Source organism: Hevea brasiliensis, chromosome 8 (assembly GCF_030052815.1).
Source record: "Hevea brasiliensis isolate MT/VB/25A 57/8 chromosome 8, ASM3005281v1, whole genome shotgun sequence".
Classification (NCBI taxonomy): Eukaryota; Viridiplantae; Streptophyta; class Magnoliopsida; order Malpighiales; family Euphorbiaceae; genus Hevea; species Hevea brasiliensis.
Window position 1 is genome coordinate 655,177 of NC_079500.1, and position 25,001 is coordinate 680,177.

General features: G+C 29.3%; 4 protein-coding genes across 5 annotated transcripts; all 4 read left to right on the forward strand.

Annotated features, from left to right (window-relative positions):
* The first annotated feature begins 63 nt into the window (after positions 1 to 63).
* On the forward strand, positions 64 to 2,998 carry LOC110644251 (beta-glucosidase 15-like). Of its 2 annotated transcripts, none has more exons than XM_021796946.2 (9): positions 64 to 291; positions 393 to 462; positions 716 to 774; positions 915 to 990; positions 1,142 to 1,219; positions 1,309 to 1,396; positions 1,485 to 1,740; positions 1,950 to 2,065; positions 2,207 to 2,998. In XM_021796946.2, the coding sequence occupies exons 1-9, from the start codon at positions 109 to 111 to the stop codon at positions 2,853 to 2,855; spliced, it is 1,575 nt and encodes a 524-aa protein (XP_021652638.2). In that variant the 5' UTR covers positions 64 to 108; the 3' UTR covers positions 2,856 to 2,998. The 2 variants fall into 2 exon arrangements, with proteins under 2 accessions (XP_021652638.2, XP_058006870.1); XM_058150887.1 differs by having other exon boundaries at positions 107 to 208.
* Positions 2,999 to 5,217: 2,219 nt separating this feature from the next.
* On the forward strand, positions 5,218 to 8,475 carry LOC110644249 (vicianin hydrolase). The gene is made up of 13 exons (XM_021796942.2): positions 5,218 to 5,461; positions 5,549 to 5,618; positions 5,716 to 5,774; positions 5,902 to 5,977; positions 6,082 to 6,159; positions 6,273 to 6,360; positions 6,454 to 6,706; positions 6,799 to 6,917; positions 7,011 to 7,228; positions 7,616 to 7,647; positions 7,740 to 7,842; positions 7,942 to 8,050; positions 8,199 to 8,475. Exons 1-13 carry the CDS (start codon positions 5,303 to 5,305, stop codon positions 8,365 to 8,367), a joined length of 1,533 nt encoding a protein of 510 aa, XP_021652634.2. The 5' UTR covers positions 5,218 to 5,302; the 3' UTR covers positions 8,368 to 8,475.
* A 1,369-nt stretch (positions 8,476 to 9,844) lies between these two features.
* LOC110644273 (vicianin hydrolase) lies at positions 9,845 to 13,344 on the forward strand. Its single transcript, XM_058150889.1, has 13 exons — positions 9,845 to 10,045; positions 10,218 to 10,287; positions 10,755 to 10,813; positions 10,907 to 10,982; positions 11,267 to 11,344; positions 11,435 to 11,522; positions 11,629 to 11,881; positions 11,983 to 12,098; positions 12,169 to 12,386; positions 12,574 to 12,605; positions 12,724 to 12,826; positions 12,917 to 13,019; positions 13,109 to 13,344. Exons 1-13 carry the CDS (start codon positions 9,887 to 9,889, stop codon positions 13,275 to 13,277), a joined length of 1,524 nt encoding a protein of 507 aa, XP_058006872.1. The 5' UTR covers positions 9,845 to 9,886; the 3' UTR covers positions 13,278 to 13,344.
* A 6,868-nt stretch (positions 13,345 to 20,212) lies between these two features.
* LOC110650050 (beta-glucosidase 24-like) lies at positions 20,213 to 23,407 on the forward strand. Its single transcript, XM_058150897.1, has 10 exons — positions 20,213 to 20,288; positions 21,352 to 21,429; positions 21,593 to 21,680; positions 21,780 to 22,035; positions 22,113 to 22,228; positions 22,316 to 22,536; positions 22,642 to 22,673; positions 22,765 to 22,867; positions 22,948 to 23,056; positions 23,141 to 23,407. The coding sequence occupies exons 1-10, from the start codon at positions 20,228 to 20,230 to the stop codon at positions 23,307 to 23,309; spliced, it is 1,233 nt and encodes a 410-aa protein (XP_058006880.1). The 5' UTR covers positions 20,213 to 20,227; the 3' UTR covers positions 23,310 to 23,407.
* Positions 23,408 to 25,001: the final 1,594 nt, after the last annotated feature.

Sequence of the window (25,001 nt, forward strand, 5' to 3'; positions counted from 1 at the left end):
AGTATTAACACAAAAGTTAACATGAAATAATCACACAACATTCTTTATGCTACTCAGCATATAAATGTAAGTACAAACACTCGTAAAACAGAATATAGAGTAATAGATATGTTTGATGTTGAAAAGCAATTAACCATGAAAATCAAAGGCCTTCTTTGCTTGGTTTTCAGTTTCTTGGTTGCCTTCTCAGTGGCTCACAATGAACAAGGTACGAATAACAGTACCTCTTCTCTTAAACGAAGCGGTTTTCCAGCAGATTTTGTGTTTGGAACTGCATCATCTTCTTACCAGGTCTGTGCTTAATTGGTTTCATGTGTTTTTAAAGCTTTTTGGAACAATATTAATGGGAGTTTATATATGAGAACTAATATTTTATATGCGTGATTCTACAGTACGAAGGTGCAGCATTTGAAGATGGTAAGGGACCTAGTATATGGGATACCTTCACTCAGAGGCATCCAGGTCTCTATTTCTCTTTCTTTTTTTATAAGCTAATTATTTTTTTAATAATTTTTAATTCAGAAAAAAATTTAGTATGAATATGTCCCAGTTAAACCTAGGTCGATAAACGTCCCTATGCACCGAATTGAGGACATAACATGAAAAACAATTTGAGAAAAACAATCCACAAAAGCAAAACAGAGTAAAAAAAATGTTATATATTAGCATAGGCTTCAAATAGAACTCAATTTGAGAAGAATTCGGTATGGTGCAGAGAAGATCGAGGACCACAGCAGTGGAAAGATTGCTGATGACTCGTATCATAGGTACAAGGTATGATATTCTAATCCACATTCTGCACTACTATGCAAATGTTTTGATAATTAATTATAAATTAGTTGTATAGACACACCCAAACCCCACTTTCTTTAATCTAGAAAATTAAATAATTATAAATTTCTTTATTTGATCAGGAAGATGTAGCTATCATGGAAGGCTTAGGTTTTGATGCTTACAGATTTTCCATCTCCTGGCCTAGAATTTTGCCTCGTAAGTTTATCTCGCGTTTATATATCTAAGTTTTGGTAATTATATAGAGACAGATCACATATAGGGCTGATTTCAGGTTGAAATCGAAATCGGCAGTTTTGGTTTCGATTCAGTCACATATGCTGCTAACTTTATTTTCTCTACATTTTAGTTGGTCACGTAAGAGGAGGAATAAATCAGAAGGGCATCGATTACTACAACAATCTCATCAATGAACTCCTGTCAAATGGTATCAATTAATTATTCCAAACCCACATCCCTTTCTCTCTAATTTCTGCGGACACAAATTCTTATTACAGATACATATCAAAATTGCAGGAATCAAACCTTTTGTGACTCTATTCCACTGGGATGTTCCACAAGCCCTTGAAGATGAATATGCTAGTTTTTTAAGCCCCAAAATTGTGTTAAGTACTAATTAATGACAATATCAAAGTTTATTTCACATATTTTATATCTCTTGAACCCTTGAGTTAATTAATTTCTAATTGCAGAAAAGATTTTCGAGACTATGCAGAGTTATGCTTCAACAAATTTGGTGATAGGGTAAAGCACTGGATTACATTGAACGAGCCACTAATCTATGCTAGTGGTGGGTATGCATCTGGTTTAATTGCACCTGGTAGATGTTCAAATTCTTCCTCTTCAAACTGCACTGAAGGTGATTCCAGCACTGAGCCATACATAGCAGGCCACTACCAGCTTCTTGCTCATGCTGCTGCAGTTAAAGTCTACAGGGAAAAGTTCCAGGTCAATTTTCATATTTATAACTTGTCCACTTATGGCTCGGTGATCAATTTATTGTTATTAGAGATATAAACTATTCTCGGTACCCCCACCTAGAGATCCAGAATTAAACTCGACAACACATTCTCTTTAAGAATTTTCTGAACTAGCTACTAATATATATTATTTTGATTTTGGGTTTTTAGTGACTGGCATTTTTTTTAATAGCATAGAAATCTCAAGAAGGCCAAATTGGGATTACACTAAATTCAGGCTGGTTTGAACCGTTAACTGAGTCCAGTAATGATCGTATTGCAGCATCTAGAGCCATGGCTTTCCAATATGATTGGTAAGTGCATATTTTGTATCCATCCATTTAGCAGTTTAATTTACACTAGGATTTGCCTTATTGAACCAGTAATTTAATTTAATTTAATGTAATTATAGCTTCATTTAAGAACAAAAAAAAAAAAATCTCTCTTTCTTGAAGGTTTATGGAGCCACTAAAGTCTGGTTTATACCCAGTTGATATGGTTAAATTTGTGGGAAAAAGATTGCCAAAATTTTCTAAAAAGGAAGCCTTGATGGTTAAAGGGTCATTCGATTTCATTGGGATAAACTACTATTCTGCAAATTATGCAAGTGATATTCCTTGCACAACCCAAAACGTGAGCTACTTCACTGACCCTTGTGTCAATATCTCAACACACAGAAATGGGATCCCAATTGGTAAAAAGGGGGGATCATTTTGGCTTTATATTTATCCAAGAGGGATTTTAGATCTTCTGCTGTATACCAAGCACAAGTTTGATGATCCTGTCATCTATATCACTGAGAATGGAGTAAGTGAGGTAAATACTGGTTCTGTTTCTCTGAAGGATAAGCTTAGAGTAAATTACCACCGTGATCATCTTTCTTTCCTTCAAAATGCAATGGAGATTGGCGTGAATGTGAAGGGATACTTTGCGTGGTCATTGCTTGACAATTTCGAATGGAGTTCTGGTTATACTGTTCGTTTTGGTCTGGTTTTTGTAGACTACAAAGACGGATTGAAACGATATCCAAAAAAATCAGCCAACTGGTTCAGAAAATTTCTTGGTTCTGGGAATCACACTAAATCAAACGATATGGAACTTTGAATCTGATCTTAATTAATTTCTTAGAGAACTTGTACGACGCATCTTAATTATGTAGCGGATGTAACTCTAATTTCTATCTCATCTGCAAGAACTCATAATCATATCATTATGCACTTCAAGTCAGACTCTGTATATTAGATCAATCACTGGTTTTAGCGGCCAAGTTGTTAAAATCAAGTGGGCAATTCCCTTATAATTCATGCAAAGAGTTGTCCCGTTAATTGATTTGAACGAGCAGCATCCAGTACAGATTCTTATTTCGCTATCAAGATCTCAATCACCAATAGTTCTCCTAATTAATAATTAAAAAATGTAATAAAAAGAAAATAAATTATATTATGAATGATGTAATATTTACATTAATATTTAAAAGTTTAAAACGATACTCTTTTTTATTAAACCACTAATGTTTACATTTAATATTAATATGATAAATATTTTTATTAAATAATTAATATTTAATTATTAATAATTAATTAACAATTATTAAATTAATTAATCACTATTATTAAAACAGCTCGATGATCAGATGTCAGTGATGGGATGACACATAATTTGAGTTGTTGCAGATTTTCATAAAAACCCATGTGATAGCAGATCCTACTTTGCTATCTATTCTGACAATTGAAATTGAATTACATTTACACTGCTCGTTCTGCCCAAAAATATCTTATGTACCTCTTCTGCAGATTTAAAATTAAAACCATACTAATAATATTTAGGGAATTTTTTTTTTAAGATATAAAATAACTTTATTATTATGAGAATTTTTATTTTAGTGCTTTTTATTATAAAATATTATTATCTAAATTTAAAATTTAATTGAAAAGTTACATATTAAAATATGATTAATTTTATTTTAATGACTATTTATAAAATATATTAAATTAACAATATTAATTTTTTAAGAGATTATTAATTATATAATTAAAATTTATTTAATAAATCTCAATTTAATTTTCATTAAATTTTAAATATTCTTTTATCTTTTCCAATTCAATATTAGATATATTTTTAAAAACTTGCTTTAGAGTAATTAAAAAAAAAAAAAAATATATATATATATATATATATATATATATATATATATATATATATATATATTTGCTTAGTTAAGTTTAGTCTAATAATTATTCATTTGACAGATTGATATTCAAATTTTCACTCACTCAGTCGCTGCATTAAAAAAAAAAACATTTTTATTGATATTCACGTGCTGCACGGGCAAATGGACAGCTGTGAAACATACTTTTTCTGAATAGATTTTTTTTATTTGGATTAATTTGAAAAATCTCACCAGCCACCACATCAGGCTAATTAATCAGATTTCACCGACCTATAATTAATTAATTAATTAATTAATTATAATTTTTATTTTAAAAAATAATTTTAACCTTTAAAATTTAATACCAAACAAGCTAGAATTATACTAAATGCACTTGACAAAGCCATACAATTATTATTGTTGAACAGTTTAGAATTGATAGTGAGAATATTATTTAATTAGAGGTGAACGTTAACTTCGAATTTAATAAAATGTATAGACCTCAATTATTTATTTACATATATCATAATAAGATATATTATATTATATATAACCCCATATGTAAGATATTTAAATGATTCTATAGCAACGACAAGGATGATTATCAGGGTTGTGAGAGCAATTTCAACCAATTTGATATAATTTTAATAATTTTTTATTATTACAGTACTTTTATTAATAATTTTTTATTATTACAGTTGCAATTTAATTGATTTTGATTTTTCAACCAATTTTATGCGACTGCTTTCAAAACAATTATACTTAATTAATATTTTTGAATTAAGTTATTAATATACACTATATTATATAATATATTTTTTTAAGTAATTTTAAATTATATAATATTTAATTATAAAATAAAATATATAATTTAAGATTAAGCTTATCATATAATATATATATATAATAATAATAATAATATAAATATATCATATAATATACTTTTTAATTATTTATTAATTATGTAATATTTAATTATAAAATATAAATATAATTATAAATTAAGCATATATATTATAGTAATACACTTATAATTAAGAATTATAAAATAATTTAATATATTATAATTATAATTATTAAAAAAATATAGAGAAGTAAAAAATAATATTAAATTATATATATTCTATATATATTTTTATGTAAATATATAGTTATATTGAAAACATATAATATATCTAAAAAAATTATAAAAAAATATAAGCATAAAATATATTTTTATTCTGTTTTAAGCCTATTTTGATATGATTTTAATTTAATTCTTAATGAAAAAATAGAATGGAACTACAACATTAAAATAAATTCAGTTCATTTTTTTCGATTTGGTTTGGGATGCCGACAACGTCCACACTCTAATGGCTATATATAGAAGGTGCAGCCCTTGAGCAACCAAATAAAACCAGCAATGGCAAATCAGGTTGCTTTTATCTTTTGTTTCCTAGTGATGATTGGTGAGCTGCTGGGCAGCACCCATGGCTCAAATCCCACCCATTATACAACGCCATTCAACAGGAGTAGTTTTCCGTCTGATTTCATATTTGGTTCAGGTTCAGCTGCTTACCAGGTATACTTAATTAATTGCCTTTTGGTTATATATGTATTTTATTTGTAAATGCTTGTGTATTTTGACCCTTTTCTTTTCCTTTTCAAGTCTGAAGGAGCTGCCCATGTTGATGGCAGGGGACTAAGCATCTGGGATACCTTCACAAAGCTGCATCCTGGTCTCTCTCTATCTCTCTCTTTCACGACAGACACACACACACACACACACATAGAGCTTGATTTTTGTCATCTTTACAAGGCGTGGTGGGTTGGCAGAAAAAATTTGGGATCACAGCTCAGGAGATGTAGCTGATGATTTTTATCATCTTTACAAGGTATGGCCTACCTTTAATTAAGTTATTAATTACTAAATATCATATTATACGGCAGAGTTGAGAAAATTAAATTCACATAATCATTTTCATTTTCTTAAAAATTAATTGACTAAGAAAAGTTTTACAGGAGGACGTACAATTAATGAAAAAAATTGGTTTGGATTCTTTCAGATTCTCCATCTCATGGCCTAGAATATTACCCAGTAAGATATATAACTGTATTATATATAATTGCCTTATTAATCTCCACCATATGTATATTAATTTATATTAATTATTATTCCCTTTTTTAACTCTTATTTTTTAGAGGGAAAAATTAATGGAGGAGTGAATCCGCTAGGTGTCAAATTCTACAATAATCTCATCAATGAGCTCCTTGCCAATGGTATGAATTATCCATTCTAATCTTCCTCCATTTCAATTGCCTTCTTCACCATGCATAAATTTTATATTTAATCAATTTTTATTCTGATAAATTTTCAATTATTCTCTCTGCAGGTCTAACACCATTTGTCACTTTATTCCATTGGGATCTCCCACAAGCACTTGAAGATGAGTATAATGGGTTCCGAAGTCCTAAAGTTGTGTAAGCCCAAAATTTCAATTTTAAGACTGTCTTAAGAAATACGCATAGAAATTTACATCTAAATATGAAAAATTTAATGTTAACGAATATTAGGGATGATTATCGCGATTACGTGGATTTTTGCTTTAAGACATTTGGTGATCGAGTGAAGTATTGGTGCACGTTGAACGAGCCTTATTCTTATAGCATCAATGGGTATAATGGTGGCACCTTTGCCCCTGGTCGATGCTCTAAATATATGGGAAATTGCATTTCTGGTGATTCTTCCAGGGAGCCCTATCTTGTGGCCCATCACCTGCTTCTTGCTCATGCTAGTGCTGTGCGATTGTACAAGGAAAAATACCAGGTTTCCATTAATTAAGAAAAGCGTGCATAATTATGCTTAATTATAGCTTGAACATGCTTTAATTATAATTGGGATATTGGAAACAATCCCAGGCTACTCAAAAGGGGCAAATTGGGATCACAATAGTGACCAATTGGTTTATACCAAAGTCGCCAGCATCAGAGGCTGACAGGAAAGCAGCTATGAGAGAAATTGATTTTCTATTCGGTTGGTAAGCACACTGATCAATTACATTTCCTTTACCTTGAAAGCTTGAGGCAGGCATTATATATTTGCTAATCCTCAAAAATAATATTTTGTGAAGGTTTGCAAATCCAGTTACATATGGTGATTATCCTCAAGTAATGAAATCTTTAGTGGGAGATCGATTGCCCAAATTTACCAAAGAACAATCCGACTTGCTAAAAGGGTCTCTTGATTTCTTGGGGGTAAATTACTACACCACTAACTATGTAGCAAACAATCCAGCTGCTAACAATGTCAACCAAAGTTGGAGCAGTGATAGCCAAACCATTCTCTCTAGTAAGCTCAAAACTTTTATCTAATATATAAGAAATTTTTAAAGAAAGACCTGTGGATTGCGAGGCAGGCACTGAGTATTATTATTATTATTTGACTACAATTAGAATTTAAATGTAAAATTTTATAATTTTAGAAATAACTCTAATATTAATAAATATTCAAGCATTAACTTTTTAAGCTAGCTAATTGTTTTTGTAGAGGGTAACTTTCAAAAAATCTCGAATTTAAGCTAACAACTTTCTATAAAATATGAGTAAAGTTGCATACAACAATCATTTTCAAAGTCTGCAAGAGTGGATGCTTCATAATGACTCTTTTTACTCTCATGGCCTCTGTACTATTATATACTTTGATGACTTGTTAAATTTGTGGTATTGATTGCTTCAGCGACAAAGGGTGGAGCACCTATTGGTACACCGGTAATTTTTCTCCATCAATCATCAACACTTGACTGATCAAATATTAATATGGAATTTTAGTGATGAAGAATTAATTAGTTTGTGTGTTACAGACACCTTTGAATTGGCTATACATCTATCCAAAGGGAATTTACCATCTGATGCTCCATATAAAGAACAATTACAAGAATCCCCCCATTTACATTACAGAAAATGGTAATAATTAATTAATTAATTAGATAAAGCATTAATTAATTAATTAATTAATTAATTCTCAAACTATTTTTTCTTACATATGTTGCTTGAATTTCCCAGGCCTAGCTGATGCAAATAATGCATCATTATCTGTTCAAGAAGCCATTAAGGATGGTTTGAGGATCAAATACCTTCACTCCCATTTGGCCAGTCTCTTGCAAGCAATCAAGTAAGTGCTGATAGTCCAGTCCATAAATCATAATTAATCATATAAAAATTTAAAAAATTATATAAATTAATTAATTATGAATTTCATTTTCAAAAATAACAACAAATTAATAAAAATATTTCAAATAATTGAGAATGAATTATTGCAGGGAGGGAGCAAATGTGAAGGGATATTATGCATGGTCATTTCTGGATGACTTCGAATGGGATGCTGGATACACGGTTAGATTTGGGATGATTTATGTTGATTTCAAGAACAAGTTGAAGAGATATATGAAATATTCTGCTTATTGGTTCAAGATGTTCCTCCTGCATTAATCATGAGATAATATTTTGTAATAATATATGCATGAGATAATATTTTGTAGGATATTGCAGCTAGTTGGGATTTTCTTTAATAATATTATTATTCAATATTTTCTATCATACTAATTTAATTTATTTCAATGTGATTAATTTTATATTTTTAGAGATAATAATAATAATAATAATAATAATAATAATAATAATAATAAAAAGAATGAATAGATATTGAAAATGATTATGAATCAGCAAGCACCAGAAATTCAAATTTAATTTAACAGCATTGAAATTAAGAATAAATATTAACGATTTAATTGAATTTAATTAACAAAATTAAAATTTATAATAAATTAAATCAAATCTAACTAAATTAAGGAAAATTTTGAAAAAATTGGTTTGACTCAATTTATCAGAATGATACTTCATTTTTTTCGAGTTTATTATAAATTTATTTTTAATCTAATTTCAGTTATTAGATTAATTAATAATAATTAATTAAATAAATAAACTATAGGTGTGGTTCTATAATTCTTCTTTTCAAAAAACTAAATTCAACTGAATAAATTGAAATTTTTAAAATAAAAAATCGAATTAAATTAATTTACCAAGAAAATCACACTGAATTAAAAAAAATCAATTCAATTAATGCTTTTTTATTATTTTTCTATTATATTAGTAATTAATTTGTTTTTAATTAACTTATAATGTGAATTTAATTGAAACAAGTATATCAATATGTACTTCATATTTCTATTAATTACCGTTTGACTTCGAGCAATAAAACAGATTAAGCAAGAATGATAGAGTCTATCCTTATTATGTGGTTGAAAATAAATAAAATCTTATTATATTCTTTTTTATATGAAGCATAAATCCAATAATTTTGAATTGATTTGGAAATGATAGTGAAATTTAACTTAATCATTTAATAATCCAATATTTTTGGTAAACTGTCAACAACAAAATAAACATATAAATTTTGCTATTAGATTAGCAGTAATTAAAAATCAAGTGGAGGAAAAACTATAATTAAGAAGCCTTATATAGTCAAACTAAGCTAAATTGCCCATCTTTCCATGCATAAATGCCCAAACGAATATTAAGAGAATTTATTATAAATTTAAGAAATAAATATATATATTTCATATATTTTATATATAAATCTCATTATGTATAAATTATATTTTAAATTTACGATCGATTTTAAACAAAATTTTCCCACGTCTCTCAAACAGAGCTTTTCAGTGCTCGTACATCATTGATCTTTAATCTTGAGCCAAATGAAAAGATGACTATTCATGGATTTCGTTTGTCATGATTGTGAAGATCAAATCATGCAACATGTGGGTTCCATGTAGCTTGAAATGAATGGTCGAGAAATCAAATTTTAAACACTAGCTGGCTAAATATCTTTTTAAAGGAAAAGAAAGAGATTAACAGTAGGTACATCTCAATAATTTCTAAGCCTCTGTCATCTGTATCATATAATGAAGAGGATAAAGGTATATTATATTGTTGAGCAGTAAAATTAGCCATGGAAACTAAAGGTCCTTTCATACTCCTCTGCCTCCTAGCTACATCCTGCAGCTTGGTAACTTGCAGCTATGGTGCAAAACCTAACCGTTTGATGCCTTTTAATCGAAGCAGTTTTCCTGAAGATTTCATATTTGGAGCTGGATCTTCTGCTTACCAAGTATATTACACATACGAGTATCTCCATTCTGGGTTTCTTCCATTCTTCGCTATCTTTCTCCAAAGAAACAGAAATTGAAGCAGAAGGCCTTAGAAAAGGCTAAATATATATGACCATAATGTTTTCTCCCTTTAGTCTTTAGCTAATTAAATTAGTATTCTTTTTTTTGCAGACTGAAGGAGCAGCACTTATAGATGGCAAGGGGCCAAGTATATGGGATATTTTTGTTAAGGAACATCCAGGTCTCTCTCTCTCTTTCTTCTCATTAAAAAATTTCTCAGATTTGATTCCATTAAACCATTTTTTAAGTCTATTCTGACATATTGTATTTAAATTTGAGATAAATAACTATTTATTCTCTCATTTTGTTATTATTATTGCTCTTATTAATACTTTCGTTCATCTATTTTAGAAACATCCCCTAATTGCTAGTTTCTAAAGGGTATTTAATTTTTTTTCTTTAGTATTAACAATTAATTGGATGGAGCAATGAAAGTGTTTGACGAAATCAATAAGACATTTTAATAAGTTTCTTTATAATATAGGAATCAAATTATTAATAATAACAAAATTCAGGAATAAAATTATAATCCACCCCAATATTTAATTATGGTTTTAATAAAGCTAGCCCATATATTCTGCTAGTGTTCATTCTATGTAGCTGTCTTCTCTTTTGATATAATCTGAGAAATTTTTACCATTCTGGTAGAAAAAATTGTGGATCGGAGCACTGGAGAGGTAGCTGATGATTTTTATCACCATTACAAGGTAAATATAGAGTTGTTCTTTTGTTGCTTTGAATTCCTTTTAAAATTAAACTAGCTTAGCTAGTTAAAATGATTTTTTCTTAATATGTCACAGGAAGACATAAAATTGATGAAAAAGATTGGTTTGGACTCCTTCAGATTTTCCATCTCTTGGAGCAGAGTATTACCAAGTAAGGTATTTCCCCCCCCCCCAAAAAAAAAAAAAAAAATCCTGACCATTTTATAGTCCAAATTATTTCTATTTTTCATATAAAAATTTTTTATTTAAATTTGATTTATTAATAATTTAAAATATAAAATATATAATAAAATTCATATATAAATTATCTGAAATTTATCTAAGCATGATTTTTATTTTTTTTTCCTTTAATTATGCAATAGATAATTTTGTTTTGAGATGGAACAGATAGATCCATGCTTGATATTTATTGTTGTTTTTATATTTTTATTTCAGAAGGGAAAATTAGTGGGGGAGTGAACCCACTTGGTGTTAAATTCTACAATAACCTCATCAACTTGCTTCTAGCCAATGGTTAAATTTCCCTTTCACTCAACTTTTTTTTTTTTAATTAAATTTCAATTATTTTTATGTCCTTAATTAATTTATTACTAATTTGACCAGGTATAAAGCCCTTTGTGACTTTATTCCATTTCGATACCCCACAAGCTCTTGAAGATGACTATGCAGGATTTCTAAGCCCCAAGATTTTGTAAATACTCCTTAACCCCATAAAAGCAACAACAAAAAAATAATGATAATGTGTAATGTTATATGATTAAAGTTCTAACCCCAAAATTAATTTGATAATTAATTAGGTATGACTATCTAGATTATGCGGACTTCTGCTTCAAAACATTTGGTGATCGAGTAAAATTCTGGGTGACTTTTAATCAACCAAATATATTTGCCACTAATGCATACAACAGTGGTACCTTTGCACCTGGTCGATGCTCCAAATATGCTGGAAATTGCACTGCAGGAAACTCTGCCACTGAACCTTACATTGCCGTCCACCACCAACTTCTTTGTCATGCAGCTGCAGTGAAATTGTACCGGGAGAAATACAAGGTTCATATTACCAGCTAGACTATTTCTTTTTTATATTTTAAGCTAGATTTCTTGCCCATGATCTCTATTTTATTACAGATAAATAAAATTATTGGGTGCAGGCTATTCAAAAGGGACAAATTGGGATTACAACCGTAACCCACTGGTTTACACCCAAATACAATACAACTTCCAGCAAAAGGGCTGCTTATAGGGGTTTAGATTTCTTCTTTGGATGGTAATTAACCCAAGGATTAATTAGATTACAGTGTTAGAAGAAAGATATTCCACTAATAATTAAATTACAGGGTTGCAGATCCAATTACATTTGGTGACTATCCCCAGAGCATGAAGGAATTTGCTGGAAATAGACTGCCCAAATTCACCAAAGAGCAATCCAATATGCTAAAAGGTTCTTATGATTTTCTTGGCCTAAATTACTACACCACATTTTATGCAGAAAGTGCTCATTTGACTAACAGAGTCAATCTTAGTTATGTTGATGACAGGCACCTCAAAATGACTTGTATGCTCCAAATTCTAACCAATTTCCTCTTATCTTTCTTAGTTCAATAATATTAGAGTTGTATTCATGACTATAAAATCTCCAATTCGAATTTATGTCGCGTCAAATATACCAAAAACATATTTTCTTTATAATTAATTCACATTGTGATTAATTAATATATGTTTTGCATTTTTTTTTCTCACAGCTGAAAAGCATGGCAAGCCCATTGGCACACCGGTAACTCTCTCTCTCTCTTTCATATCTTATATTTATAGAAAAAAAAAAAACTAAAATACATTGTTTTAGCGCCATATATCATCTCATTTCATCTATATTTTGTAATTAACTGTTGCAGACTGCTTTGGACTGGCTTTACATTTATCCCAAGGGATTGCAAGAGCTTCTAGTCTATATAAAGGAAAATTATAACGATCCAATTATTTCTATTAATGAGAATGGTAAAACAAATTTTCTATTTTAAGAAATCTAGATAATTAGCACAAAAATGTACATTTAATTACAGCTATTTTATTATGCTTTTTTTGCAGGAATGCCTGATAGTGACTCCTTGCTACTCAAAGTTGCCCTTAAGGATGGCATGAGAATAAGATACCATAGTAGCCACCTATCCTCTATTTTAAAGGCTATCAAGTGAGTATTTTCAATGATTAATTTAATCTAACATAATTGATTAAGGATATTTGATAAAGAAAATTAATGATTATAATGGAATTTGGCAGGGTGGGTGTCAAAGTGAAGGCATACTATGTGTGGGCATTTCATGATAATTTTGAATGGGGTCATGGTTACACTGTCCGATTTGGCATCGTTTATGTTGATTATAAGAATAATCAGAAACGTTATCTCAAATACTCTGCTTATTGGTTTAAAAAATTCCTCCTAAATTAACATTTAACCTAGCTAATCCTATGACTAAGCTGCAACTAAATAAATAGAAAATCAACAATTTTCTCAATCATGAATCTTCTTTATTTATTCTTCACCTTATTATTATTATTTTTTACCAATGAGTTAAAACTCATTGATTATTTTTATTTTTATATGTGATGTGGTTTTTCTTTCATGAAAACCTGATCATATAGAATAATAATAATAATAATAATAATAATAATAATAATAATAATAATAATAATAATAATAATAATAATAAATGATGGCAAGTAGATGCTAAGAATGGCTAAAGGTTAAATATAAAAGGCCAGAATGCTTGCTAGAGAACTTGGTGACTGTTAACAGGGGAGACTTGGCAACAAAAATAGGAGCAAGGTCCAAGGGTTGTGTTCATGAAAATCCATGTTTATAGTTGCAAGAGAACTTAATTAAATTCTTACCTAGATTGAGTCCATTATAAATACAAAATATAAATATGTGTGACTCATTTATTTAATAAGAAGGTCTCACTATACATTTTATATCTTCGATTCATAATAGATTAGTCTAAATAAGAAAAATCCCTAATTGACTAGCTCAAAACATTATTATAGATGGAAATCGATGCCAATTATATTAAATTAAGACTAATTAGTTGCCCATGCAAATACACGTGGCTACTAAATTAAACTTTTAAGATATAAATATTTTTAATTTATATATTTTAATTTTAATACATGAAATTAAAATAATATTTTGAATTTATTGGTAATTACTTCATATTTTATTTTTATTATTTTTATGTTAACTAAACATTTTATCTCAGAATTTTTAATGAAAATTTCATAATAAAAAAATTTATCAATATAGTTGAAATATTGATTAAAGATATAAAATAATATAAGCTTAATTAAATCATATGATTATATTCATCACTTTAAAATATGAAAAAATTTTATATTCTCTTAATAAATTAAAGAAATATAATATATTTAAATATTATATTTATTTAGTAATATTAATATTGTTCTAAAAAATGAAACTGATAATCTAAAATATATGAAGGCTGTCACGACCCAACCTATGGGTCGGACCGGCACTAGGACCTGGGCCAGCCTAAAGCCCCCGAGGCCCGTAGTAAGCCTAACTATTCACTTAACCCAACTCTAAGGCCCATTTGGGCCCAATTTCAAGAAATCAACCGGACAGAGTCCGGCCATAAAATGGACCTTTCAACGGGGAGTTTTTGACTCATCCGACCTGTAAACACAATAAATACTCAATTGGGGAGCTCAGCTCAGCCTCTACATACTCATCAGCATAAAATTAAATGGGAGCTCAGCTCCCTCATCCAATCCATCAAACATGCATAGAATATTAAGTTTACATGTCTAAAATAATAATTTAGTTTACAGACCCATATCAAATAAATATTTCTAACACATGTGGAAATTCTAAGATTTAACAAGTTTATACAAACATTAATAATCGACCTGCGAGGAAGAAAGCAGGTTAACCTAAAAAATATCCTCCTGTGGCCTGAAAAAATATTGAACAGGAGTGAGCGTTCGACTCAGAGAGTAAAATATCAATTTTAACCATAATTTCTATAACTATCTAAAACTAATGCACCCTGTGGAGTGAAATGCAGCATCAGCAATAAATTCACATCATAACAGCAAAAAGGTAATTTGGAGCACTCACGCATCCAGCAATATCAATCATATATATATGGGAGCTGATCCCCTATACAGCTCTCTTAATTCCAACTGTGCCAGCGAAGAATTCAGCTCGGACTTCCACTTAATAACAAAATCGGGGTCCCAGTGAAAAACTCAAGCCGTGTCTACCCCGATGGACCAGGTCCCAGCGAAGATCTCAAGCCGTGTCTACCCGTCCTATCCATAGTCCACACCATATCACACGCACGCCAACACACGCACACTGCTCCAAATTACCACAACAACATACATGGCACTTTCACAGTTATGAATGCAACATAAATCGTGCCTAAAGTTTATCTACATAGATATATGCATATAAGTGATGCATGGGCATGCTTGAACATATAATAATAGTGAAATTACAATTAAAATTAATATTTTACTCACAGACTTGACAACGGTCACTGTGGCGGCTGGGCGGAGGAAAAAGGCTGTCCCGGCTCACCTGACAATTACATTACAATTATTTAATACAAATGACTCAATACAAATCAAGAAAAGACCAAATACGTCCTAAGTCGTGTCGAAAATCCGGCAGAGTCTCCCCTATACCTAGGACCTACCCAACCTGCAAAAGGGCTCAAAACACACTTCTAAATCCACAATCCATATATCCACAATTCAATCACATCACACAGCCCCTCCTGGGCCCATCAAATCAGTCATCCATCACAAATATGTAAAATTTCAATTTAATCCTTATAATTGATCGTTTTTGCAAAAACTACCCAAACAAGCTCTAAAAATTCTAAAACTTTTCCCCGCGGTCCTTAGCAATATTACTAGGCTATTGCAAAAAGAATCATAATTTTCTGAGCTACTACAAATATTTTATGAATTTTTAATCCTATTTAAGCACTTGAAAATTACGAAAAAGCAAGGTTCGGGTTTACCTTTGCCAATTCTGACTTTGGGAACGTGCTCGGGACGTCTGACAATGGGGGGGGGTAGCCAAAACCTCGGTCCAATTCGGAGACTTTTACGTAGCAGTGCATGCGTAGGAAATTCACAGACCCGGACAATTGTCGAGTTTCCACGAATTGAGGATACCTACCCGAAGCCCACAACACGGGGGTTAGTACATAAATTTTACAGAATTTTCTAAACTCATTTAATGCTCGGAAAAACACTGCGAAGTTCTGTGGGACCCACCGAAAAACGGTGTCGAAAAATTTTGAAATTTATATCCCCTCGAAGCTCTCGACGAGTGGAGCGCTCTGGTACTCTCGGTTTTTTCGTGGGGTTTACGGTTTGCGAGAAATCTAGCCCGAAAGTCAAAATGAGCTAAAACTTCCTAGGCTAAAATTGGACAAACTGCTCGATGGATTTCGGTGTTCTTGGTGTCTATGGAAAGCTCTCGACGAGTAGATGAGTTCAGACACAAGACCCGATCCGATTGGTGGCCGGATCGGTTGGATTTTGGCCGGGAAGTCGAACGGTCGCGCGCGCGCGTCGCTCCACTTCGGGTGCCGTTTTCCGGCGTTCCAGGCGGCGGCCGGTGGGTTGGGACGGCTGGGGGTGGGCGCCGGCGAGCTGGGGTGGCAGGGGAGGTGGCGGCGTGGCAAGGGGAGGAGGGAGGAGAGAGAAAAAGAGAGAAAAGGGGAGAGGGGTCGGACGCGCGCGGGGAGGAGGAAGAAAAAGAAGAAGACCGGTCCGATCCGGTCCTATTCGATTCGGCCGGTTCGATTTGAAATATAAAATTTTTAATTTTTACTCTGCCTCGAGACTGAAAACGAGGTCCAAAAATTCCGAAAAAATTCTAGAACACTCAGAAAAATTTGTAGACTCCAAATATATTTTTAGTTTTGCCACGTGGTCTTTAAATTAATTTTTAAAAATCATCAAAGTTTATATTTTCGAAAAATCGAACCCGATTTTTAAAATCCGAAAAAAAAAATCTCAAATAATTTCTTAAAATTTAAATAAAATTAAAATACCAATATTACTCATAAAATAATAAATTTAAAATTTTTGAGGTGTTACAAAGGCAGTACAAAAAGGAAAAAAATTATATGCATGTACTATATAAAATTATATATATTATAAATTATTTAATAATAATGGTTACTTATTATAACATTAAAAGAATAATCATTAAATAGTTTGTAACTTACTCACATAATTAGAAAATTAATAACTTAATAATAGCTTAAATTAATTAAATAATTAATTAATAAAAATAGAGAAAATTTAATGAAGTTTTAAGTTTTTTAATATAATTTTAAATTATTTTTATTATTTTAAGATATACAGTTCTTAAATTTTTTATAATAAAGTGAAATATTAAAATGTTAAATAAGAAATTTATAAAATATAATAATAAATAAAATTTTTAATTATTTAATCATAAAAATTGAGATAATAATAGTAATAATAAAGATAATTAAAATAAAATAATAAATAAAAAAAAGAATTAAATACTTAGTATAATAGACAATAATTACTATAATTATAAATGACAATCTTTATATGTTAAGTACCACGTGATAACACCAAGAGAAAATATATATATATATATATATATATATATTTATATATTATTTTTGTTATTTTAAAATATACAATACTTAAATTTTTATAATAAAATGAAATATTAAAATATTAAATAAGCAATTGATAGAAATGTAATAATTAATAGTTTTTTAATCATTTAATCGTAAAAATAGAGATAACAACAATAATAAAGATAATTAAAAGAAAAAAAGAGAATTAAATAAAAAAAATTATATATTCTGCATAATAGGAAATAATTATTATAATTATAAATGACAATATTCATATGTTAATTGTCACGTGGCAAGACTGAAAAAAAAAAAAAAAAAAAAATATATATATATATATATATATATTACTTTTATTATTTTAAGATATAAAATTCTTAAATTTTTAAATATTAAGACATTAAATAAGAAATTTATAGAAAAGTAATAATGAATAAAATTTTTAATCATTTAATCATGAAGATTGAGATAACAATAATATTAAACATAATTAAAAAGAAGAATTAAATAAAAAGAAATAATTAAATATTTAGCATAATAGATAATAATTACAATAATTATAAAATAACAATTTTATATGTTAATTGATACTTGATAATATCAAGAGTAAACCTATCCACACGGCAACACCAATAAAAATTCTGCATAGTATATTACTTTGATTATTTTAAGATATATAATTTTTAAATTTTTATAATAAAATGAAATATTAAAACTTTAAATAAGAAATTTCTAGAAATGTAACAATAAATATATTTTTTTAATCATTTAATCATAAAAATTGAGATAACAATAACAATAATAAAGATAATTAAAAAAAGAACTAAACAAAAAGAAAGAATTAAATACTTAGCATAATATTCAATAATTATTATAATTATACATAATTATAAATAATAATCTTTATATGTTAAGTGTCACATGATAACACCAAGAATAAATTTATTCACATAACAACATAAATAAAATATATAGATAGAGTTGATTTTAGAAATATTCCTTTTTTACTATTCATAAAATTTATCAATTTATCCATGAATGAAAGTATATTTTAAATAATTTATAATCTTGGCCTGCAATCAAATATTATGCAAATTAAGAACTAAATTATTTCTGAATTAACAAGGTTATGGAGTAAATTAATTAATTAATAGATGCTTGGTTTTATTAGCTTATTTGACATCCTCGTAGCCGTTTGTGCATTTGAACGCAAAATATGACAAGCACAATCCAATATATTATATATATATATATATATATATATATATATATATATATATATATATATATATGTGGTAAACAAGAGTCTTAGATTTTCTAATGGCGATTCAAGGCTCTTCCGTGATAGGCTTGTTGCTCTTGTGCAACCTTCTGGCATTAACAGGGCTCGTCTCAGCTTCTTTTAATCGCAGCAGTTTTCCGACAGGTTTTCTTTTTGGAACAGCTTCGGCTTCTTACCAGGTATACAATTTTTTTTTTTTTTAATTTTGGAATTTTTTTGATATATATTATTTTAAAGATTTTTGGAATGATTTTTAGTATGAAGGTGCAGTAGATGTTGACGGAAAGGGCCCAAGTATATGGGACGTATTTACTCACAAATATCCAGGTTTTTATCCTCCATTAGATTTCATTTATAGCTTGTTTAGTTGAATTTCCAAACACAAAATTTTACGAAATTTAATATGTTTGAAAAATATTATATATTTATTCTAACTTTTTAATATTATACATGCACTATTTATATTGTTATATAAATCTCTTATATTATAAAATATATTAATTTATTTTATATTTATTACCATATTATTAATGGTGTACATATTTATTAATTGTTATAAATTTATTAGGTATAATTTTTTTTTTAGTTTTGTAGAAAATTTTAATTTTTAAATTTTACTACTTAAGGGTAGTTTGAGAAATGAGAATAAAGAAATTTCAATTTTGAAATTATACTTAAATATGAATTATATGATATTTAATAAAATTTAATATTTTAAACTGTGTCATATTAAATAGTAAAATTCATTTTAAATGAATTTCAAAATTTATGTTAGAATTGAACTCGACAAAATTTATAATTAAAATATTTAAAAATTTTTATGATTAGAATATATTAAATTTAATTTTTAATTTTTTTTAATATTAACATATTTAAAAAGTTGCAAACAACTTTCACAATAACATTAAACAGACATTTAATATTCAGCTAGTCTTATTGTAGACTTTGATATTAAACTCTAAGCCACTGTTTTTATAATTTTTTTTATAAGCCACTGTTTTTATAAGCCACTCTAAGCCACTAGTCTTATTGTAGTCATATTAAATTTTTTTTTTCACAATTTTATAGTTTTTTTAGATATTTCATATTTACCAATTACGTAGAATTTATTATTCTATTCATTTAATTTTTATATATAAAATTTTAAATCAATCAAAATATGAATAGAGATGAGTGAGGCCAGGGAGAAATCTCTTTTGAAGCTTGATACTTAATTTTGATGGTATGGGTGATACTGCAGAAAGGATTGTAGGCGGTGTTAATGCAGACGTAGCTGTGGATTTTTATCATCGCTATGAGGTTTCTAAATGATTTCTACATATTTATTTTCTGTCGTTACTATTATTATTATTATTATTATTATTATTATTATTATTATTATAATAATAATTATTATTATTATTAGCTATGCTTGTAATTTATATAGATAATTGAATGTGATGACAGGAAGATGTGGACATTATGAAGAATATTGGATTAGATGCTTTCAGATTCTCTATCTCATGGTCTAGATTGTTACCTCGTAAGATCATTTCTTAATTTTTTTTGTTTTCACTGTTACTTTTATTGCATGCAGTGTTTGATTCTGATCTTGAATAAAGTGAAATTATACATATATATATATATATATATATATATATATATATATATATATATATATATATATATCTATAAAATTAAACTTTAATGGTTATTCAAATTTGAGTTTATAATCTGGAAATAATTTTAATATCATTAAGGAGAAATTCTTGTTTAGGCTTGGCCTGATATATTATGAATAATAGAATAAGTGGGACTCATGTATATGTGCTTGACTTAATAATAGAATAGTTCTAAGGTAAGTTCTTCCCTACCAATAAAGAGAAAAATATATTAAACAACAAAAAATCTTAGCTAAAATGTCCCATATTAAATTTTTCATGGCATTTTTCTTTAATAAAATTATGGTTTATAAAAAAAAAATATATGTTATAATGTGATGTATAATTTATTAATTTTTTTTAATATATATTATATCCAAATTATGATTAAACTCGAAAAGTTTATAATATGATATCGGAGTGAGATATTTTTTAACTTTTGCCTTTTACAAAGTAGTGTGAATTCTGAGAAAGCTACTTAGATTAAAATTTGGGGGGTTCACATGGTCTTTTCATCATAATGAACTTATAAACGTATGTTTAGTTTTTCTTTTCTACCGTGTAATTGTTTATGGAGTAATGCTAAATTTCACTATTATATTTATTAGGGATGTTTGATTAGTAAATTTTTAATTCTTTATCTAAATTAATTTAAAAATTTTAATTTAAACTCAATTTAAACAAAAATTAAGAAATTAAATTTCTTAATTTTGAGCTAAATAAAAATATTTACCTCAAAAATTAGGAAATTTAATTTAAAAATTTAAATTTTTATACTAAATTGAATTTAAACTAAAATTTTAGATTAATTTAAACAAAAAATAAAAAATAAATTGAATTGAATATCTTCAATAAGTATAAGGGTGAAATTCAACAATTAATTTATCATTTATGCGTTAGATTCGTGCAATTATCATAGCAAAATCCTTAACATTTATTGCACAGGTGGGAACCTAAGTGGAGGAGTGAACAAGAAGGGCATTGAGTTCTACAATAATCTCATCAATAAGCTCCTATCAGAAGGTCAACATTTTTACTGTTGTTAATAACTAGAAATTACAACTTGATCACTTATCACAGGAATTCTTTTTCAATACTCGTCCTTTCTAAGATTTTAGGAAATTTAGAAAAACAAACAAGCACAAGAATTAAAATTCTCGTCTCTGATGAAAATATTCATTCACAGGTATACAACCTTTTGTGACTTTATTTCACTGGGATCTACCTCAAGCCCTTGATGATGAATATAGTGGATTCTTAAGCCCTCACATTGTGTAAGTAGAGAAAGAAAGAGAGTGCTTAACAATAATTTTCACCCACTGAGTCTTGTATATATATTCTGTTAATGAAATGTACTTGGAACCTGCACACAGGGATGATTTCAAAGACTATGCAGAGCTTTGCTTCAAAGAATTTGGGGATAGAGTGAAACATTGGATCACATTAAATGAGCCATGGAGCTATAGCGATGCTGGTTATAACTTGGGTTTCTTAGCACCAGGGAGGTGTTCCAAATTCATGAATCCAGCTTGCCAAGCTGGAGATTCTGCAACTGAGCCTTATTTGGTTGGCCACAATATGTTACTTTCTCATGCAGCAGCAGCAAAATTATACAAGGAAAAATACCAAGTTAGTATAATGTACTAATTCACTATTCAATCCCATATTTTTAATCACATCTAATCAATTGATATTCAAATGTGAAGGCTTCTCAAAAAGGGAAGATTGGGATTACTCTTGTTTCTCATTGGATGGTTCCATTCTCCAACACTAAGCTTGACAAGGTGGCATCTATTAGAGCCCTCGATTTTATGTATGGATGGTGAGTGTGCATAATCATAATCAATCAACCTCTAATTGTTATCAAATTAACATTAATTAATCAGTCCATTTTCTATTAATTAATCAGGTACATGGACCCACTAACCTATGGTGACTACCCACAAAGCATGCATACCCTTGTTGGAAATAGATTGCCCAAATTCACCAAAGATCAATCCATAATGGTGAAAGGATCTTTTGATTTTATTGGATTAAATTACTACACTGCATTTTATGTAGCTGCAGTGCCTGCTAATTCTAATCCAATTAACATTAGCTACTCTACAGATTCCTTCACCAATATGACAAGTAAGGTTTTTTTTTTTTTATATAATTTTTTTTAACTCTAATTAATCTCTGAATTTTCATACTTTCTATCTCATTTTCATTTATTTAATTTTTATTTTCATGCAGCCGAACGAAATGGAATTCCTATAGGTCCATCGGTACGTGCAAAAAACAAATTAATATTTTAATTTTTTTTGGGAGAGGATAATGAATTTTCTTGCGAATAATTTTGAGTGAATAATATTGTAGGATGGTTCGATTTGGATTCATTCATATCCAAAAGGCCTTCGAAATATTGTCAAATATACAAAGGAAAAGTACAATAATCCATCAATTTATATTACTGAGAATGGTAAGGCAAAAAAAAAAAAAAAAATTCTGAATTTAGATTGAAAGTTAGAATTAATTAACGTCTCTTAATTTGTATTTCAGGAATTGATCAGTTGGATATTGGTACCTTGACACTTAAAGAACTTCAAAATGACACATACAGAGTAGACTATTACAAGCATCATCTTTCGTACCTAAATAGGGCCATTCAGTAAGTTTTTTTTTTTTACTCTATTTATATGCTTTTTAATTATCATTGTTGTTGTTAATTATAATTAGTGGGGGCTGTTGGCAGGGAGGGTATTAATGTGAAGGGTTACTTTGCATGGTCATTACTGGATAACTTTGAATGGGCTGCTGGTTTCACTATGAGGTTTGGAATAAATTTGGTAGATTACAAAAATGGCTTGAAAAGATCCCCCAAGAAGTCAGCTATTTGGTTCAACAACTTCCTGCAGAGATAGATTCCATTTTGGCTGAGAAATAAACAATGAATGCATCTGCTTTTGTATTCCATATGTTCAATAATTTCTAAAAATGGGACCTCTGATACGGAAGGATAAACAGGGAATGAACGTTCTGCTTTCTTGTTTTGCTGCATGTTCTAATGTCTTATTGCCTTAAATAATTTTGTATTTTTTTTTTCCGAAGGCAGAATATATTTCTTTATCTAATTGGTCGAAGTAAAAATACAATCCACATCATCATCTAAAATATATCCAACTCCAAGCCCTACTTGTCCAAAAAAACTCCAAGCCCACACTACTGGGCTTCGCAGTATTGCTTTTTTATCCATGTAGTATGCTGCTGTAAGGAAACTCGTAGTATGAAATACAGTAAATCGAGCTTAAATATTCCATCATTTTAAATATGCCTATCATGTAGCCTAAAGTGAATTGAACTAATTAATATTAAACTTTGGATGAGTTTCTATTATTATTAATTTATGAGAGAAAACTCCCCAAAATTTAATTAGGATGGTACGTAATAATAATGAATGAAAATAGAAAGCACAAATTGTTGCATCTCTAATAAATGGAAAAAGTGGAAGTCAACTGATAATGCACGATTTTATTCATTTCAAGAAAATAGACTGCAAAAAAAAAAAAGAAAAAATTACAGGTCATGGATTCGTTTTGGATTTTGACAATGACCCGTATAATAATTCTATAATCATTTGTTAGTGAAGTGTTAGCTATGACCGTAAGGTGAGAAAATCAAAGACTAGAAGAAAATGAGAAGCTTGCTTAATTGGGTGAAGAAATTAATCTAACAACGTAAAGTTATAGGCATGTGCGTAGGCCATTAATTATTAAGCTAAATGGCAACTCTACAACTACTGCTAAAGCTTAATCATAACAATTTTAAAATGGGAGGGAATTTTTCTGCTTTGGTAGCTGTTGAGTTAAACTCCGCCTAAGTAGTTTGCGCTTAGCCGGTCCCAAGCCCGGATAAAGGAGGAGGGTTGCGGTAGGTGACAACCAGCGTAAAAATTTCGTCACACCCTATGATATGGATTCAAATGATATAAACGTTGGGGCGTCCTCTACTAACGACGCGCTACATCGGAGCCCGGGTGTAGTGATAAATATGCAAGGGTGTAGGGCGTTCACCGAAAGCGACGCGCCATGCCGGCGCCCGAGTGTGGTGTTAAGTGAGCAAGGGTTCCCACATCATGGACGGGTGTGGGTAAAGAAGTTAGTCCATAGGACAGATAATAGAACAAATAGTGGAACAGAACACAAGATAGACATAGAAAATAATAGAAGATATCATAGAAGGAGACCAATTAGGAAGGAGCAGGATAGGAGGAGGATCAGGGTTGGTACTTGGAATGTTGGATCACTTACAGGAAAATTAATGGAGCTTGTGGATACCTTGGAAAGGAGAAGGGTGAATATTGCTTGCATTGATTAGACTAAATGGGTAGGAGAGAAAAGTAATGAAGTTGGTTATTCAGGTACAAATTGTGGTTTACCTGGAAAGGAGAGAAACAAGAACGAGTGGGTATAATCATAGACAGGACATTGATAGACGCAGTAGTAGCTGTGAAAAGAGTAGGAGATAGAATTATACTAGTAAAGCTAGTACTAGACGGAGAAACAATAAATATAGTTAGTGCTTATGCCCCACACTTAGGACTAGACAAAGGAGAG

Coding starts and splice junctions, on each gene's coding strand:
- LOC110650050 (XM_058150897.1), top strand. CDS start 20,228: ATGAAGAATATTGGATTAGATGCTTTCAGATTCTCTATCTCATGGTCT. Junction 20,289..21,351: donor ATGGTCTAGATTGTTACCTC/GTAAGATCATTT, acceptor TTTATTGCACAG/GTGGGAACCTAAGTGGAGGA. Junction 22,229..22,315: donor CTCGATTTTATGTATGGATG/GTGAGTGTGCAT, acceptor TTAATTAATCAG/GTACATGGACCCACTAACCT.
- LOC110644251 (XM_021796946.2), top strand. CDS start 109: ATGTTTGATGTTGAAAAGCAATTAACCATGAAAATCAAAGGCCTTCTT. Junction 1,220..1,308: donor CAATGAACTCCTGTCAAATG/GTATCAATTAAT, acceptor TCAAAATTGCAG/GAATCAAACCTTTTGTGACT. Junction 2,066..2,206: donor ATGGCTTTCCAATATGATTG/GTAAGTGCATAT, acceptor TCTTTCTTGAAG/GTTTATGGAGCCACTAAAGT.
- LOC110644273 (XM_058150889.1), top strand. CDS start 9,887: ATGGAAACTAAAGGTCCTTTCATACTCCTCTGCCTCCTAGCTACATCC. Junction 10,983..11,266: donor TTGGAGCAGAGTATTACCAA/GTAAGGTATTTC, acceptor TTTTTATTTCAG/AAGGGAAAATTAGTGGGGGA. Junction 12,827..12,916: donor TATTTCTATTAATGAGAATG/GTAAAACAAATT, acceptor CTTTTTTTGCAG/GAATGCCTGATAGTGACTCC.
- LOC110644249 (XM_021796942.2), top strand. CDS start 5,303: ATGGCAAATCAGGTTGCTTTTATCTTTTGTTTCCTAGTGATGATTGGT. Junction 6,361..6,453: donor TTCCGAAGTCCTAAAGTTGT/GTAAGCCCAAAA, acceptor AACGAATATTAG/GGATGATTATCGCGATTACG. Junction 8,051..8,198: donor AGTCTCTTGCAAGCAATCAA/GTAAGTGCTGAT, acceptor GAATTATTGCAG/GGAGGGAGCAAATGTGAAGG.